Here is a 19,278-nt window from a genome sequence, read left to right on the forward strand (position 1 = left end):
AAATGTTGTGTTGTGCCATCATTGTTATCTTTCTAATTCTTTTCTATGCTAGTAAAAAAAAGAATATCGACATTTGGATATATATATATATATATATATATCCATGTATATATACACACATGTACATATAGGACGAAAGAAAGTTAATCCTTGAAGTGGTGATATTGTGGATAAAATATTGATTATGAAAGCAGAATCTCAAACATGTGTGATTTGGTGTAGAGTGTTATTATGCATTAAGTCTCCTCAAGAGTATGATTGACTTGGTCATGGGATGGTACTTAGAACATCATTGCTAATGACAAGATCATGTTAAGTGATGTTGTAAAATTGGCCTTCAAAAATCATGTACGGTGGGACATTATGCATCTAATGGTAACTTGTAGGTGTGTATATATATATATATATATATATCTATATATGTATGTATGTATGACAACCCATTTTCTGCTATATTAATATATTTATATTACCAATCAAAAAATTAAATGTTTTGTTAATTTAAATTCATCAATTTGTACTATGGTCAAATTGTGTACATTTTGATATTTGTTCAATTCTTGATTCAGATGTTTCAATACAAGAGTGATGCAATTCTATTTTGTGATGTTTCATTTTAAAAAATTCTTGGCATTGAAAAAATAAAATATTTTTCAATGCAGATGTGGTTTATTTATTTATTTATTCATTTTCTCACTTGATGCAGGCACCTTATCAAAGTGGCTGCAATGTTATAGTAATATAGAAGTAAAAGAGTTTATAATTCTAGAAAGTTCCTAAACACTTTTGGTTTTTGTTTGATATTGAATATTGTCATTAGTTTATCAAATAAATATTACAAATTTTCATTTTTAAAGTCTAACCTTAGAAGAACATGATTTTGATGAATGGTTTTTAATTAGTATTCTCAAGGATCTATAAATAATTAGCATCAAGAATAGAATGAACAGAATGTATGATGTAAATAAGAAATTGCCATCAGATTGTTGGTATTCTCAAAGAAACATTTTCACCAAAACTCCATTTTGTACCTCTCATAAAGCTATGTTTCATACATATTTTGATTATTTTAATCCATACATTTAAAATCATTTATATGAACTTCGGTGGATGTGTGTTAATGTGCTTATATGAAGTTTTTGGAATTAGATGAAATGAATTCAGAAAAGAACAAAGTAATAAGAATGAATACGTTAGCTTTTTACACGATGCTAAATACAGTTCTGTTATTGTGCTAAATTCTTTGAGGAACAGTGCTTAAAAAAACAACTCGAAATAAAATTAGATAGTTACAAAATCACTGTAAAAAAGCTTCAATGTTTTAAAATTTTGATGTCATGTGAGAGAAATCCGTAATATAAAATATATATAATAATAATAATAATAACATTAAAACATGATGTTGTTAAACATAAGTTTAATTCTTTTTTCCAATACTAGAAACAAGATGTTAAAATTTGATAGAGATACCAAGTACAACAACTTTGATAAGCTTTGGTTATTTATGTGGTGCAAAGAAAAGTTATTTTTGAAGAAATTTGTGATGATAAGTATCTTTTAATGTCATTATTTATATGGTTGTTTTGCTAGACTATAAGTAGCCAAATGTAGAAGATTAATGATACTACAAAAATTAATAAATACTTCAATATAATCTAACATTTATTCAGTTATTTCAAAATTATAATAAAATATAATCATCACATGTGCAGATTAAAAGTTGCATAAAGATGCAATTGATATCCTTCATTTTCCTTGTATTGTGTACATTTGTCAAAATAGAAAAAAGATATTTAATTTTAACAGTAGAATTTAAAATTAGAACTACAAAATCTACTGAAATTGCTACAAATTCATTGATTTATGATTTAATAATTTTTTTCGAATATAACAGTACCTTAATAAATTTTTTATTTAATTTTGTACCTACGTTTTTTACATTAAAAAAATACCTGTATGTTGTACAATAAATATTTTTGTAATCTAATAGTTATATATAAAATATCTGAAATCTAAAGGATTTTGTGTTTAATTAATAAATTGATGTAGGTATTTTAATTTCTCTTAACACTACAATTGTGCATGATACACAGATAAGTAGCATAAAGTTATGATTTATTTTTTTTGCATTATCAATCAAATAAAAAAACATTGAACCATGTGTTGACTAATTTTTACATAAAATGATTACTTTTAGTTTCTTTTATGCACACTCAATATTAATTAGCATGTTTGTTTGGTTCAAGTGTTCATTTTAATTATTTTCATAAATGCATCAAATGACACATAATGCCTTGTACACATCTCTTTTGAGTTGTGTGCATGACACAATGGTTTTACAGTTTATTTTTTCAAGCAGACAACCAAACATAACACTCATAAAATTATTACTTGAAAATTGTTCCCAAGCATTATACTACCTTTGCATACTAAATGTAAAAATGTAGTAGCCATTGGCATAGTTTTAAAACATAAATTTATTTCTTTCTACATCATGTGATTCAAATTTAACATCATAGCTTCAATTTTAAGTTCTATTTGCATATCTATTAGAATTTATTCTATTAATCTTCAGTACATTGTTTTGAAACCAGTATTCCACCATATTGTGTTGTTTAGATATTTCATAAAACACATGCAATTAAATCATTTCGTGGAATACGAAATATTTTATACTTTGTGGAATGTAAATGATTGTTTAAATATCAACATGACAATGTAGTGACTATTAAGATAAAGCCAACTGCATAAGTTCATCTAAGGTAGCCTTGGCATTCTGTAATCTATTGGATGAATTAAAACATTATTTATCTATATTTATTGGCTTGTGTTGTTGGATGGATGTTCTGCCATGGATTCATTGTAGCATCCATATGGTTTCAAAGAATATATCGTATTCAGTATTATGCAATTTGAATCATGGAATATTCATTTTTTGAAATAAAATATCTGCTTCACAACATGGTTCACATCTCAGATAAAAAATCACACTACTAGTCAATTTAAAGCTCATTGATGTATAAAAAAATGTCAACTAATACTTTAGATTTAGTATTTGTGTGTGTTTATATATTTTTACTGTTAACAGATGTGTGTCTATTGTAATACAATAAAATAAGTAGTTTTATTATTGTATAACCATTTTTTTATCAGCCTGAAGTCGGTGGAATAAGTATTTTCCTAGAAACTGATATTGAACAACCTTTATGTTGCTGTTGTTATTATTCGTAGTGTTATTAATATTCTCTTTTTAATTCTTTGTTTATTGTAAGAATCCCACTTACAACATCAGTTTAGAACCATCATAAATTGCAATGTAAATATCTTTAACAAGGATACTACTGTGATATTTACATGTCGTTTTCATTCAAACTAAATCTATACATTCATACATTTACATATATATATATACACACACACACACACAATACAAACAAAGCTCTGAAGATACAAATGCAACTCCAGCCCTGTAAGATCTCCAACTCTAAACTGCAGCATCTCGTGCAAGACGAATAGTAAAGGCTCGACCTCCGACAGTCGGCACACCGACGGAACAGAGTCGAAGGAGGCAATAGTTGGGCTAACTACACGATCCGACAAAATGCGAGAGTTGACTTCAAGACCATGTGACAGGTATATTACTGTCAGGATTCCTTCCGAAGGTTAGTGATCACAAACTACCGACAATGTCGTCGGGGACTGTATCCATTTCGAACTAGAGAACTGTTAAACGAATACTGACACCAGGCTGAAGAGTTATCACTACTAGTATGAAGGGTGCAACATTTTGAATCCTTCCAACGGCATCTACATGTGAGAGGAGAGTTCCAAGTGTGAAGTACTTCAGCAAGCACATGAAATATTTATATATTTTGTGGGATTTTTATATTGAACCGAGTTAAGATCCACTGTGACAACGAGTGGCACCAGCGCATAATCTAGTCATCCACATGAGTCCCAGTCTGGACGCCAACAAAGGAATATCCTCAAGTGCCCAAATACAGCGACAGGTCGAATGCGGTTCAGAATTTGCTGCAGATTTGATTGTGTAGTACCACCATTACATGTGCGGCTTGCCAGATCATCAACGTGCCCACCGCGATGCAGCTGGTGTGTCCCTTGCTGCTGTAGTAACTCAGGATATCTAGATACACACGGAACACCCACCGGCTGTTAAGTTTTGGTTATAAGTGTACCAAGATCGTGCATCGTGATCCGCAACCTCAAGAGGCGTAACGTAAGATCATCGCAGGAGCAGAGTTGCTGCAACGATGGTGAAGAGCAGGGCTAAACTTGGGACCACGTTACTGGCGTCACCGCTCTGGTTGAGTGCACTCGGCCCTGGTGCTTCGTCGCCCGCTGTGAAAGCTGCAACAGTCACGTCCACAGATGCAATGGTTCATCTGATTTAGTTCCAGGCTCAAAACCCTATCAGGTAAGTAGCGACTTAGTATTCTTCTACATGAGAGCATCGGATACGAACCATGCGAACACACTGAAATTGCTCAGGTTGAGGTATAAAAGACCTGGTGATGGTGTTGGTGGAGCAGACTGTGGAGAAGGAGTTGGAGATCCTTCGGGAGCTAGAGCTGGAGAAGCCAATGGGGCACTGCTCTGATCTGGAGCATCCATGGTGTCTACGTATGCGAAGACCGACAGTCCTAAACCTACTCCCGTGAAGTTCGATTCCTGCAACGAGGACTCTTCCGCGGCAGACCCTCTCAGCACCGAGACGAAGAGGATAATCAGACATATTGCCACACTCATTGGCACGCCCAGAGCACGAGGAGTTGTCGAGACCATGCCGATCAACTCACTCGAAATGTACTGAAAACTTGATGAAACTTTGAGGAAAAGACCCAGCGGATGCAGATCAGATACTCAGTGTTCACCAAAATTGCTAAGTTTCAATCGCTGTAATTTTTTTGCGCTATGTGGATTCCAGCTACGACATGCATCACAATCCTGCTCTGCAAGCAGAGTGGGCTCCGAAGAAACCAGGGAGACTTAAAAAATGAAGCTAACCTGGGGCTGCAACCCCTGAAAGTGGTTTGCCGAATCATCTGGAAGGGAATATAGAGGGGACTCCTGGTTGTCTTAAAACAGTATGACCATGAATCGTTCTCATATTCTTCCATGTTAACGATCGCCAAGTTGCTGTGGTCTTCCGCAGAGGCAGGATCCCAGCCCGGTAATAGATGGGTGCAAGCCGCGCGTGATGTTCGAATTCAGGGCACAACTTCAGAGAACTCTGGTCTTCATTTATACTGACCAAAAACCACACCGAGATCGACAATGGTAGCATTTTACAACGGAGTGTGCGTGTGTGTGTGTATGAGTGTAAATGTCACCTCACTGGAACCAAACCCCACACGGAGATCGTCGATGTGGGCATTCGACAAGAGAGTGTGAAAATTATCAGCTTACTGGAATCAAAACTATGCAGAGATCGTCGATGTTTGGCATTTTTCACAAGAGAATGTGTGCCAACTAAGCAGATTCGGTTAGTGACGCCGAATTTGGCCTGATTGTTCACCAGTTGTCAACTCCTGCATTCTCGAGGATCTGTGAAGGTTTGCGGCGATGAAGGAGCTGGAATGAGTACATTCGAACTGGTATTCTTTTGAGATTTTTCAATAGAAATCTTAATAAATATAAATATAAATATTTATTTATTGTAAACTGTTATCCTGCATGCTTATCACCAATTCTTATTAAAAACATGTCCTATTGAACGCAGAGATAGTTCGTGTGAATTCGAGTTAATTTCTATGTTGACCACAAATAACTAAAAAAAAGAGCCCATAGATAATCTGACATAAAGTAAAAAAGAAATCATCCTAAGAGTAGTAAGCACAATTTGTTTGAATCTTAAATTTGAGGTGTTATACTATGTTATGAAAAAGAATTTAATACTAAAGCCACAGGAAAAATCCATGAACTCATATATTACAAAGGCATTGGCAATTAACTACATATGAAGTAGAAATTGTGTACTTTGCACATAAAAGAGAAGATAAGCATGTTGGATTTCTTTAATACCCTCAAAAAAATCCTATGGAAATTGACAAATATTGATATTAAAAATAAGTTATGAGATTAAAACTTTGATGCGTTTGATTTGTTGCTTCTATCATTTAAGAATTTGGTCACTTCTTTGTTGTATAGATATAAAACAATACAATCAGAAGAAGTCACTGTTGTTCTTTTATCTATGAGAAGAGTGAAGAACCAAATAATGAGGCATTACATTCTAAAACATTATTTTTAAGAAACAAAACCATAAATAAAAGATATAAAATAGGATAGAAAAGATTAAAATTTAGAGTCCAATTCGACTATTTAAAGATTAAAAGCTACATACATAGAAATTTGGATATTTTATGTTATTATTATTTTTTATTGCATAAAATTTTAAAAATAACAATAATAGAAAAAATTTAAATATTTGAACAAGTAAATTTTGTAAATTTTATTAAAAATTATCTAAAATTATCTTAATTGTAACCATTTGAAGTAACAGGTTTTAAAATGTATAGATCCTTGATTATGATTTTTCATATCATATATGTATTTAATTTTTTTTTTTTTATACTTACATTTCATTTAACAATAGAATGATATTGATGGCAAATAATATGTCAAGCAAGATTATAAAAATTAGAATACTTGATATTAAAATGTTTAATAAAATTGTGAAAATACTAACTGATGTTTGGTATTCTTTTTATTTATATTTGAACTTTATTTTTTTACTTGCAATAGACATAATCTGTTGTAAATAGATATTATTTATATAAAATTATTTTTAAAGATAAAGCTTTTATACAAAAACATTTTTTGGTATAAAAATAAAAATATTAATCAAATAATACACTCAATTTTTAAATTTTGTTTTACAAAATGAATTGGTTTTTAAATTTCTTGTAGCAATTTCATATCCAAATTTTTAAGGATTTTTTGGTTAAAAGTCTAGTCAAATTATTAACTTAAACATCAATATATTATTTATATCATTAGAATAAAACAAATAATATATCATCTATATTTTGATAGTCAAATCTACTTAAGTAGCCTTTATTCCTTTTAGACTTTCAGTTATTGTTTATTGTCAAAGTTTATTATTTGGCATTTATTGGAATATTTTTTTCATAAATACGTGTTATTTTAAAATTAAATTATTGTGTGATATTATTTAAATACAATCTACTATATTTTAAATTATTGTGTGATGAAATTGTGTTTAAATATATTTTAATTTTCTGATTTTGATTTATAATATTTTATTATTTAATGAATTGCTTTAAAATAATTTTTAATAACTTCATAAAGTTTAATTTAATTCAAGATAATTAAATTAAACTTACTATTAGTATTAAAATTATTATTATTTTAATTCGCATTTACATAATTATTTTGTATCATTGATTTTGTTTTTATTTGTTTATTTGATGTTTTTTGTTTTTATTTTTATTTTTCTCCTTAAGAAGTTTGGATGAGTTTTACATAATTTTTTAAAACAAACAACTACTAATCGGGAATTTAAAATAGCCTGTAAATCTTTTACATACTATTCAGATTTAATATTTAATTTATCATTATTATTTACTTAGTATCTAATAAGGTTTTAAGTATATTTGTTTGTTAAGAGAAAATTGTATTTTACTAGTCTTAATTTTAATTGCTTTTCAAGTGCCTCATTAATTATTACCAACATTCAAAATGATATAACTTTTTTGTGAAAAAATCCTGTTTGATAACAAATACATCATCTAATTACTTTTCAAAACATCACTTTGTAAACTTGAAAACAAACCACTACTAAATCCATACAATCAGAGAGCAATAGCAAGGAGAATCTTTGAGAAAGAATGAAGGTGGTGCAACACACAGAAACTAATATTGATAGTGTGATCTGTGTAAAGATGTACATATCTCATTTAAGTAGAGTGCCTATCAAAGATCAAATGTTTGTTGAGAATAGTTGACCAATGTCTACATCCCACTGCCTACCTGCAAATTCAGTCTAGTGAAATGGACTGTAATTTGTACTGTCTAGATTTTAATCTAATCAATGTTCACAATGTTCATTCCATGGGATGATCGTAATGCTACCTTACAAACTTTAAGGTACAAGTTTTCCTTTTGTGATTCTCCACTATGGATGAGTCAATTTTGTTTCAATCACCCAGCATGCCAACAAGGAGTGGGAGAGTACTTAATAGTAACACAAGCAATAATAGCTGCTTAAGGTGTTTGTAAGGTATGGAACAAATTGCCCACCTGGTTAAATTTGCTTTAAGTGCATCCCTTGCTTTTTCTTGGTACATTTCTTGGTGAAGATTGCTCATGTTGAGAACATGGTATGTAGGCTGATATTACAGTCCTCATTCCATGTGGTAGATGCAGCGTCAAGCCCAGAATTTACACAACTCCATAAAACTGCATGCTGATGCGCTCATGGTAATCCTGATATCCCTATTCCTAGAAGACTGCAGCCCTGTAAAATGGAGAGCATCTTGTAAGTGGGCAGGTTTAAGGCAAAAAAGCTAAATGTTTTAGGGGTGCCTATTATTGTGTAAGTAAAATTCACATGACTTCAAATACAAGCCAGGAGTTTCATCGTCTAGGCGACCAGGACGGTTTCATTCACATTGTAACGATATAGTTCTACCCCTGCACGCAAAAGAATACAGATCGCATTTGAAAAGTTTCACTCATTATTGCCTTCCAGAATATTTCCAGCAGAAAAAAATCGATATCTAACAAACCATAAGAAACATGACATAGTTGCACATGCCAACTTTGGATCGATCGAGTAATTCAGAACATGGATAAGGTACAATCGTCGCTAACAAAGAAATGTTAATTCGTTCACCTGCAAAGCCCGCACTGAATGAGTTCGGATCGGCTGAATAAAACTGGCAAAAAGAAAAGATATGGTCGACAAACAAAATTTAATTGATATACCCAATAAATAATATTTGTTATCATAATAGTGATTATATTGCTTAGACACAAAATAGTCTCAAATACTTGCGGCTCAGTCCAACAGACATACTTTGGGTGTATTTTGGTCACGAGCAACATCCAACGATTTAGCAGGGAAATGGCAGTGGTACACATGACCTTAAAGTACAATATTAAGCCAGACTATGTGTTACAGCCAAATGCTCTGGAAAGGTTACAACCAGATGCGGCGTAAAAGCCAAAACATAAGGTCGAATGAATCAGCTGCAGTATTGCAGCACAGATTGAAAAATGGATATTGCTTACTTAAGCAATTGATCTTGTGCAGCACTCTCAGCTAGGACAGCCATTTTAGTGGTCCTTGCATTTACTTATCCTACTTGTCGAATCAATTCCAGCAACGCTCAAAAATAGAAAGGATCCACATTAAACTACACTAAAGACCTGCTGTACAGATCAAACTGCATTTTTGTGGCATCACGAATTCTTGTTCCCCAGGGCTACCTGAGAAATAATAAAATTCCACGTAGATGGCCAATCCTGCTCATTGTAAACTTCCAAGACCTCGGATCCTTGCCTACGGAATAACTGGCCGATACAAGCTTGAGAAACCAACATGTAGATGGCCACCAATAAACAGTGAACAATTTTTTTGTCACCTGCAACGGTATCACAAAGTCGAGCTGAGACCACAGACACTGTCGCAGAAGCATGTCTTTAATGCCACCAAAATTCTAAAATACACAAAATATGCTAAACTCAACATAGGTGCAAGAACAAGAAATAGGTAGGCGATTAATACCAGACTTCTTGAGTTTTATCCGTACGAGTTTGCTTATTTCCAGTGTAGCATGACCCAAATGTACATTCCGTACAAACCAAAAGACGCAGCTAATGGGCTTCCTTCCTGATGATACTGGTGGGTATTCCATAGTAAACAGGAGAGGCACCAATTAGGTAGGGCAATCGACAGATATTCCTGCCCTCCCCAATGAAGGACCCCATCCTCGACCACCTCTCTCCACAATTCGATTTGGCTAGAATTGTTTGTTGATCGCGTTGGGTCACAGTTTCTATAATCTCACTATATTTTCTGGAACCATGCTGACCTGCTACATCCATGGTTTGTTTCGCTTCATCTTGGACTTTCCTTTCTAATGTCACAGAATCAACATCATTGGGTGTTCCAAGCCATTTATGTAGCAGAAATCGGCTAAAGCGATCAATGTCACCATCTGTGACATCCCACAAGTTTGCGATGGCAGCCGGGCATCCGGCCATGAGAAAGGAAAGTGGTACACCAACAGGTTCATAATCTCCTCTTGGAGAAAAGCGGCCACTACTGCAACCCATGAGCAGAGAAGCTGCACAACGATCTAATCTGCGAACAAATCTTTCTGGCAGATACTGCTCCCCTGCATAACAAGGTGACACACGTCAGGACCTAGGCAGAACATGAAATGTAACATATCATCAAGCATGTTTGCTCATGATCTAAGAATACTTTAAAGCATTTCAATGGGATTAGTCTTATTACCACTGCCGTGACCAAGATAGGTGTAGAGATCATGCTTCTGTAGACCTGCCACATACTCATCAATTGTTGGCACTTGACCAACTTTACCCTCCCATCCGATGTTCTCTTTGAACCAAACCTCAAATGCCTCCTGTGTTTTCGCAAGGTCTCCGCTTGGATTTAACACATAGTAAGTATTGTAAGGATTTACACGAGGTTCTGAAATCGGAACTATACTCAATGGTATCTCTAGAGTGCTCTTGCGCACACTACGGTCCACCCACAAACCTGCTTGCTCGTTAGTCTGGTCAAGCGTCGACGAATTACAAGAAACAGTTGCAGAGATTAGTTGCTGATGAATGAACAGAGCTCGAATGCTAGCTACTGATGGCATGCGATAAGTCTCGAATCCCCGCACCACCGGTAAACTCTCCCATGGCAGGCCTTGCAATTCCGAGTCCAAGACAAGAGTTATCGATTTCCGTGCAGTTCCAACGAGGTCTCGTACATCCAGCCGGGCTTCGCTTGGACCACCACATCCTACCATAAATGTCGCAGATATATTTTTCTTTGCCTTTCTAGTCCGCTTACTTCCCGAAATACCAGCACACGTATCTTCTCCATGTTGAGGATTCTCGGACTCCTGCGATTGAACGAGATTTATATACGCCTTACAGAACCGATCCATCGCCTCAGAGCTAAGATCTTGACCACAAGTAATACTTCTTTTACTCCTCCGGCCGTTCTGTGCCATAGTCTTTGAATCTTGCAATTGATCAAGAAAGGCTTCCATGCATTTCTGAAGCATTGAAATACCTTCCTTGACTTGATCAGAGGTGAGGCTTCCCAGGCCTTGTAGCAACATACGCACTAGAGCACCATAGGTATTCCAGTGAGCTCCGCTCTTCTGAAGGACTCCATATGAAGATTTTAGCCAAGAGACAAGTTCCTCCGCGCGAATTTGCAAATTTTCTTGGTTGGAAGAGGAAGCGGGTTCAGCAACAAGTAAGCATTTCCATTGGCCAAGCCATGAATTCTCCATTGATTCGAGAAGCTGCAAAAGGCGAGTATCCAATGCCAACCGCCATCGCCACCATTGACGTTTTTCCTCTACAGTCTCAATATCAACATTTCCCGAGGTTGATAACCTACTTTCATCCAAAATTGATGTAAATGCGCTTGCAATTTCTTGCAGAGATGACTGGTATCTGTGTCTTCGGCTATTGACAATCACTCCGGTGTTGATTGCAGTAGAAGGAAGTTTCAAGGGCTCTGGTTCATCAAGGTCGTAAGGACAGCTTGCACTACTCCCAGGTCGCTCTGAAAGGTGCTCTTCACCGTCGACAAGAGGATTAGCTGGCAGTATGACTGATATTGGTCCACTAGTGTCACAGTACCGGGTGCTAAGGACCCACACCGAGGCTTTAGCTGGCTTAGATCCGCTCAGAGACTCTCTCCGTTTCAAAAGAGCAGCTTGTTCCCTATCCACAAGACTGATACAGCAAAGAGTACTGATAGGAAGCCCCTTCACTAATTTGCTTACAGATAAATCCTGTGTCAGAAGGTCTAAAGGAGCAACAGCAAGGGCATTCTGCATTTCTTCAAAGCATTTCCTGGAAGAAATGTGTGTAGGCTCCTGCTGTGTTTCGGAAGCGAGGCTCAGCAATTTTGAATCCAACACAGACAGATGCTGCTGTCTGCATCCAGCACCGATTGAAACTTGGTGGAAGAATGCGGCTCGTTCTCTCATAGAACAGTCTAGGTTGTGAACCAGACCAAGACCTCCACATGTGATTGGGACATGCAAAATTGACAGAAGTCTTGAAATTTTGCGGAGGAGGGGCGGTGCTTGAGTGGAGAGGCTGTAGGCATGAGCAAGCCAGTTCATAGGCAAGACGCATTCCACGCCTCCCGCGCTTCCACTCGACTGAATCATTTGAAGTTGGAAAAGACTTTTATGATAGAAGAACGCAGCCTCCTCGATGGGAAAGAGACTTTTGCTTCGGTTCATGAAAGAATAGGATGTATAATCCGCACAGGGATTTACCAGGTCTAATTGAATATTGAGTAAACAAGAAGCATGCTGAAATACCACCACTGCTTTATCAGGATATCCCATTTCCATATAGCACTTCCCCATCTGCACAGTAACTCGAGCCAACAGTTGGTGGAAAATGTTTACCCACTTGTATGTTATCCAATTGTCCATCGACTCAGACGAAGCTTGTCTGACAACACATGATGTAAGTTCCTCCCTGTTTGAAGTGAAGTTGGCGTGATGATCATGTCCTTCAGGCTCAACAATTGTAAAAATATCGTTGAGGATGGCCTTTTGATCCTCAATTGTAGACTTTTTCACCAATCTCTTTCTGACAACTTTTGCTGTATTGACTGCATTCACCACTGGTGCAACTTCTGTTGAAGCAACAAGTTCTATTTTGTCAGTAACTTTAAACTTGCCACTCCTAGTTGACCGTTTCTCGATCAATTTCTTTTGCTCTAGCGGAACAGCGTCATCACTAGGCTTGCGCCTACTGTTCCGCCGTGCTGGGGCTTTCACATCACATGCATTGCTCTCCTTGTGAGTCAGCTTCAAGTTTGAGAGAGAAGCTGACAAATCCACCTCCACTTGCTTGGAAGCAGGACTGGGGTCTGTGCTGAGCTTGTGATTCTCCAGCATCATCACTGATTTACCGCCCACTACAGAAGGCGTTATTGATGAATGCTCCTTATTGTTTTCATTCTCACATTGTAGAGTCTCCTCAAGTCGCCTAGCTACACCAGTGTTGAGACAGTCCTCCGTTAAGATAATCTGTGAAGTCCCATGAAGCGCAGTTGATGCAGAATATTTACAGCTACTACAATCACAGCCTTCGTTTACTTTGCTCAGAACGGCAGTCAGCGACTCTCGAGAAGAAATGTAAGAGGACATTGCATCTTCATGATGTATAAGGCCGCCTGATACAGGATCCCCACTTTGTCTGCAGCGTCGCGCCAAGTCACCAAGCCTGTAAAGAACAGCAGCGCTCCCAGCGCGGTGACAACAGTTGCATATCCACAAAGTCTCCAAGTTTTCATATGCTTCCTTAGCAAGAAGCAGCTCACTTTCAGCTACTTCCCAGTTGTGACGTTTGCGCTGTACCTCGCCTGCAGATTTCATTTCCACAAGTAATCAGCCTTGAAATTCGCAGCAAAACAGCGTTTCAAAGAAACATTTTAACCAATCCCAAAGTGCTGACAAGCAGCTACCATCTCAGGTCAAGTTGACAGTAAGTTGCAAAGGTCTGGATGAGCGATCTACAAGAAAATTCTGTAATGAGTATTTCAGGCAATCTACAAAAGTAGTTGACATTGACGTGAAGATCTACAAGAATAATGAAAAACATAATAGCAATAAAAAAGCAGAATCATGAAAGGTAAAATGAAACAAAGGCTTGAAACCTCAACATTTGTACTAGAAAATGAACTGGCATCCTACCCAAGCAAGATTTGAAGGCAGCTCGCGCCAACGGCAAGTTCTGCGTTAAGGAGACGGAGTATCCCTCAGAGAACCTGGCCAGAGCATCATCTACAGCCCCTACTTTTTCACTGATTACACCGTTTTGCATAAGGCTTTCGACATAATCACCCAAGACTCGCCAAGGATTTGGCTCGAAGTCCACTGGTTTTGCGTGGGATGACAGCTTAGGCCACGCACGGGTGGCAACTGAGTCCAAAACATGAAGCCTGCCTGTTTTGCTCTTGCCCTGACCAGCAGCTTCAATTTCAACATTGTCACTGTCCGAATCAGTGGACACAGTTCCCGTGTACTTAGTCTGAAACATACGACTAACAAGTCTGAGTCGCAAGTTCAACGACTCCTTCGCATACTTACATGCTACCCTCAGCTTCCCTTCGTCAAGAGCGTGCTCGGCTAGCATGTAGAAGAGGATTGCTAGCTTGGAAACCTCTCCAGAAGATTTTGGTCCAGTCCCAAGTTTAGATATGGCAATTTGTTCCACAACCTCAAAAGCCTGGCAACAACCTGCTGCTTTATCAATATTCGTATTACGGCGTCCGTAGTGAGGCCTCTGATGCATGAGTCGCAGTTGAGCATCTAGTGAACTACCTGGACATAGAAGAGCACAATCTTCCCAGAATTGCAGGGCGTTACAATCCGCTCCCAGCTTTGACGTTAACAAGGTGAAGAAACCTGAAGGATATGGCACTGGACATAACACATGACTAAGACGTGCGTTTGCCCACAGGGATGAGAAAAGCTTGGAGTCAGAATCCATTCGCACGGGAGAGAGTAAAGATACTACCAGCTGCTGGATCCTATTTTGGATGAGAGAGTAGCCTTTCAATGCCATTAAATCATTCACGCTCAGAAGTAAACGCAGCAGTGAAACCCCACAAGAAGCAGTCTGACCCAAAATCCGAGCTTCTCCATGTGCATCCAATCCAATCCAGGTGCGTCCTCCTCTTGCAGAATCTTCCCAGACTGAGAGAGCTGAAAATATGCTCTCAAGATAATCCTGTCCAGAAGGTTCGGATTCATACGAACAGAAGGCATGCGCACAGTAAGCCATTGCCAGCTGATTTTCAACGTTTGCAATTTGTGTCGAATCTATACCTTTCTTCGTCACATCCTTTAGGGTCTTGTTCAAGACAGCAATAACCTCTGAAAAGGATTCGAAGTCATGGTTTCCCTTCAACCGAGCTAGTCTTCCTTTCTCCAAGAGAATCCTGCATCGTTCAACAGGAAAATCGTCCACAATGTAAACATTGTCAAGCAGACTCTGTAAATTCTGTTCCATTATGAATTGGATGTTATCGAATCCCTGGATTTCCAAATCGTGGAGCACTGAAAGCTCCTCTTCAAGTAGGAGACCTAAGGTGCGGTGGTGCAAGGCTAGACATCTAGTTTCCAAGAAGCTGTACAGGCATTCATACACATGAGTGCCAGACTTTAGGATTGCAGAATCCTCAGTGTGTAGCGTTTTGACCCATGTGTAAGCAAGCGAACTCGGGATATTTGAGGGTTGAGGTTGCAGTGTTGAATGAATGGTTGCCCAGCGCAATAATCCATCACTCAATGTTTCAAAACCTGCCTGACTTTTCCCACTGCGCTTGAGAGAATCCGCTAATGTAATACACTTGATACAGCTGTCCAATATAAAGTCGTAGACTTGAATATCAGTCGGCTGTGCCAAAGACAGGTGTCTGCTCACTTCAACTCTGACCCACGCAGCATCATAAGCTACTCTGAACGGAAAACAAGCAAACTCATAATCCTTCTTGTTGTAAATCTGTATTCCCATGTTGTATGCAGAAGCAATTATCCATCGTAATTCGTCTATCTGAAGGTTACCTCTTTTCAGCAGATCATCGATGCAATTCACAGAGTCTTGAACCCCCTGCAGCGACATTAAGGATAACCTAAGAAGTGATACTAGAGGAGCTGAAGCTAGACTCCAACCCTGTTTTAAGATGAGGTCTTCTTCACGCGTCAGCTTCCAGTAGACCGAGGCTCTACTCAACAACAAAAACCAAAGGTGAAGGACCCTTCGCAAGATAGAATGAATGCTGCCTGTCTCAGATACTACAATTGTTTCAGTCTTGCACTCACTGATAAAAGATGTCCATGCACCCTGTATGTACTTTGATGAATTCTTCTTAACCATCTCAAGAGCTTTTAGTGACCCGAAGGCATGATTTCGTCTGTCGTTTTCTGACTCCTGCTGAAGGCAACTCTCCAGAAGTGCTGCTCCATCACAGAGCAAGTTGTGACACGTTGCATCGAAATCTACTACATCGCAACAAAATTTCAATCCAATTACGTAGAACCCTACGACAGTGGCTACTGGAGGAGATAACTTGAATAGTTGTTGCACAAGTTCGCCTAGAAAGGAAGAGCCTTCGGCAGAACATTTGTTTGTTTGACAAAGGTGTGCATAGTAAGATACGAGTTCCAACATATCAGTATTGGCCCATAAACCTTGGAGTTCGATGTTCTCAAGACTGCCCTTCATAGCAGCCTGACTCACGTCCAAGCCAAGGCGAATGTCGCTCGCACTATTGTGACTCAGGCAGTGAGAAAGCTTGCAAGCAACCTGTATTCCGAAAAGTTTGTCAATAACGTTCCTGACATAGTTGTTAATATGGGCGTATTAGACCGTAGAAAAGATGATTAGGAATCGCGAAAGCGCCAGAGCGTGCGGTTGGGATGAAACAAACGTTTTCGCTCCACATTGTACTGTCTTATACGATAATTTCCTTATTATAAATGAAATACGATATTGAAATACAAGCAGAATGATCAGCCCTGATAACGTAATAATACACGTACAGGAGAAAATGTAATGAATGCTTGCGGAATGCAGAAAGTCAAGGAAGTGTTTCTGTACCTTCACATACTGCTTCCATAAAGACGAAGCAGCACAAATTTGAAGCGTCAGCATAGAAAACTCTCGCACAAGCTGGACACCATAACGATTGGGGTTGGTGACCAGAATTGAAACACACTTGTATAGACCTTTATATAAAGTATCTTTTTGCTTCACAGCAGCGCTTGCGTCCAAGACTGCCAGCCAAGGCTCCAGCTGCCCAGGAAGAGCAAGTAATTCGTGATAGCTCTCGACGGACGTAGGAGCACTTTCACCTGTACACCATATCAGATCAGTAACAATTCCAGAAACCAAGGTCGGGAGTCCCAATGTCAGCTCCACGTCCTGAGGGTGAGGAAGTACATAATTTGGCCCGGCCTGCTTCTTCTTCTTCTTCTCGGTCACTGTTATAGCAGCGCACTTCTGTACCTTAGCAGCACCAGGAGCTTGCACCTGCATTTCAAATAGGTAATTCAATGTACAGAGCAAGATCGAGGGGCTAATAGAGTCTGCCAAGAGTAGTATTTCGACACAACCACAAGCTTGAGGTTGAAGAAATATGAAGCACGCGACTCAAAGGAAAGAAACTACTCGCGATCTAAATATTGAACAAGACTATTGAACTGTATCATTCTTCTCATCATGTCATCCGTAACAGGGCATAGGTAGCTCATCACACTCTAGGATAATGCAATTTGATTCTGTAGGAGTGTTAACAAATACGTGCTACTATTCAAGGTTAGTCAGTGGGAATTTTCAGTAGTACGAAGAAGAAATGCAGCTATTGACAGCAAAAGATTGCAACCACAGGTGAATCAGTTTAGAGACTGTTATGTTAAAGAATGCGATCTACGTTTACAACTGACAAGTCTCGAACGAAATTCCCATTAGTGGATAAGACTCCATCCTACATTAAACACTACGGATCAGGGAGTGAATCTCCTGTAATTGAATCAAATTCCACTTCTCCTGCGAATGAGGAGCTGCAAAAATTCCTTGAAACTTGCAGCAAGTTGATATGTATTTTCACCTGTTTGCGAGAACATTTCTCGGCGGAAGCACTGAAATTGAGGCAAATGCTGCTGAGGTTTTTCCTGCATTGTATTAAAGCAGCTGAATGACGTCGCCAGGCCAGCAAGCGCCGCACGAACGAACACCTCTGGATCTCAATTTCAAAAGGGGACCCTGTGATAAATGACCGCAGCACATCTAGACCATCCAGAGCAATCTCAATGGCCAAAAACACCTCATCGCCTCCACTCTGTGATTGGGCCTGCTCCTCATCTGGAACTTTGCCCACATTCACGAAGCAGAGCTTCAGAAGCCGCACTAGAAATGGCACAAACTGCTTCGCAAGCTTATGTAACTCTGTCCGTGACGTGTTCTCCTTCCCTCCACCGCTCACAGCAATGAGAGGCGCCACAAACACCTTCAATTGCTTGCACAATCCCGTCACATTCTCCCCCTGCAACAATTCCAGAAGCGCTTCACTGTTTCCGCTCCTATCAATCGAATCACCAGCCACCTTCTTCGCCTGAGACACCTTCCCCTCCTTCGCGCGAGTAACTTTCCCCTCTTTCACCTGTGAACCCTTGGGCTCCTTCAACCCCATCCTCCTGCCTCTACTCAACTACGTCTCCCTCTCCAATCGTCAACCTCCATCTACATCACGAACACAAAACCCTAATCTACACCCCCAGGACACGAATGCTGCAAACTCGAACCAGCAATTAATTCCATCCCCGTCACACACAACCAAACACCTCCAACTTCAACAAATAAGCAACCGAGCATCCTACTCACTCCAAATCACAACTACACCCCACACTGTCAACCCCACACAACCACCACTTCTCCTATTAATTCCTTCGCTTCGCTTGCCCTGCAATAACGTACCCAAAATTGAATGCACTACCATAGCCAAGGCGAGACCTCCCAGAGAGAGAGAGAGAACACCGAACACACTCTCTCCAGAATTTTGAATCTACTAGCGCCCAACGGCCACCGCTGACCGAGAGCATAATAGATGGATGAAATAAAGGATGAAAGTATTATTACTTTTCATCTGTAAACTTCGGAAAAGGACAAAAAAACTGGACTACATGATGACGTTTACTTTAAAGTTCAGAGTTACGCGCCGAAGGTTGTAGATTTTCAGCGGGGTGAATCTCAATTTTCCCGCGTCAGTAAATGTGAGACATGAAATGCGTTTATTTCGAAGCTCCGGAGATTGCCGACCTTCGCTGCTCCGTTAATTCATATGGATTTCAGAACGAGGCGAGTTTTACAAGACTTTGTTAGGAACCTACACGAAGCGATCGAAGGTGTGCAATGAAATTGTAGCGAGTTGGAAACTTTATGCCGAATGTGGGGACCCATGTTGCACAGTGTGTTGCTAGTAAATAGTGGTTTTGTTGCACGAAC

General features: G+C 38.6%; 2 protein-coding genes and 1 long non-coding RNA gene across 4 annotated transcripts; 1 reads left to right on the top strand and 2 right to left on the bottom strand.

Annotated features, from left to right (window-relative positions):
- Positions 1-4,236: 4,236 nt before the first annotated feature.
- Positions 4,237-4,803, bottom strand: LOC112285668 (uncharacterized). The gene is made up of 2 exons (XM_024526648.3): positions 4,527-4,803; positions 4,237-4,368 (listed from the first exon to the last, which is right to left on the bottom strand). The coding sequence occupies exons 1-2, from the start codon at positions 4,801-4,803 to the stop codon at positions 4,244-4,246; spliced, it is 402 nt and encodes a 133-aa protein (XP_024382416.2). The 3' UTR covers positions 4,237-4,243.
- On the top strand, positions 4,294-4,724 carry LOC149988416 (uncharacterized). Its single transcript, XR_016504372.1, has 2 exons — positions 4,294-4,435; positions 4,551-4,724. It is a non-coding gene; the product is annotated as an uncharacterized LOC149988416 (long non-coding RNA).
- Positions 4,804-9,097: 4,294 nt separating the features above from the next.
- Positions 9,098-18,973, bottom strand: LOC112285826 (separase). Of its 2 annotated transcripts, XR_002970841.3 has the most exons (6): positions 17,885-18,971; positions 16,876-17,307; positions 13,965-16,581; positions 10,508-13,633; positions 9,773-10,385; positions 9,098-9,629 (listed from the first exon to the last, which is right to left on the bottom strand). XR_002970841.3 is itself a non-coding variant. In XM_024527057.3 (5 exons), the coding sequence occupies exons 1-5, from the start codon at positions 18,464-18,466 to the stop codon at positions 9,862-9,864; spliced, it is 7,281 nt and encodes a 2,426-aa protein (XP_024382825.1). In that variant the 5' UTR covers positions 18,467-18,973; the 3' UTR covers positions 9,670-9,861. The 2 variants fall into 2 exon arrangements, 1 of the variants encoding a protein (XP_024382825.1); XM_024527057.3 differs by lacking the exon at positions 9,098-9,629 and having other exon boundaries at positions 9,670-10,385; positions 17,885-18,973.
- Positions 18,974-19,278: the final 305 nt, after the last annotated feature.

This window comes from Physcomitrium patens, chromosome 8 (assembly GCF_059467195.1).
Source record: "Physcomitrium patens ecotype Gransden chromosome 8, ASM5946719v1, whole genome shotgun sequence".
Classification (NCBI taxonomy): Eukaryota; Viridiplantae; Streptophyta; class Bryopsida; order Funariales; family Funariaceae; genus Physcomitrium; species Physcomitrium patens.

Excerpts from the sequence above, each read along its gene's own strand:
- LOC112285668 (XM_024526648.3), bottom strand. The coding sequence starts at position 4,803 with ATGGTCTCGACAACTCCTCGTGCTCTGGGCGTGCCAATGAGTGTGGCA. Across the intron at positions 4,369-4,526 it reads TCCACCAACACCATCACCAG|CTTTCACAGCGGGCGACGAA; the intron begins GTCTTTTATACC and ends TGACTGTTGCAG.
- LOC112285826 (XM_024527057.3), bottom strand. The coding sequence starts at position 18,466 with ATGGGGTTGAAGGAGCCCAAGGGTTCACAGGTGAAAGAGGGGAAAGTT. Across the intron at positions 17,308-17,884 it reads AGAAATGTTCTCGCAAACAG|GTGCAAGCTCCTGGTGCTGC; the intron begins GTGAAAATACAT and ends TTTGAAATGCAG. Across the intron at positions 16,582-16,875 it reads TATGGAAGCAGTATGTGAAG|GTTGCTTGCAAGCTTTCTCA; the intron begins GTACAGAAACAC and ends TTCGGAATACAG.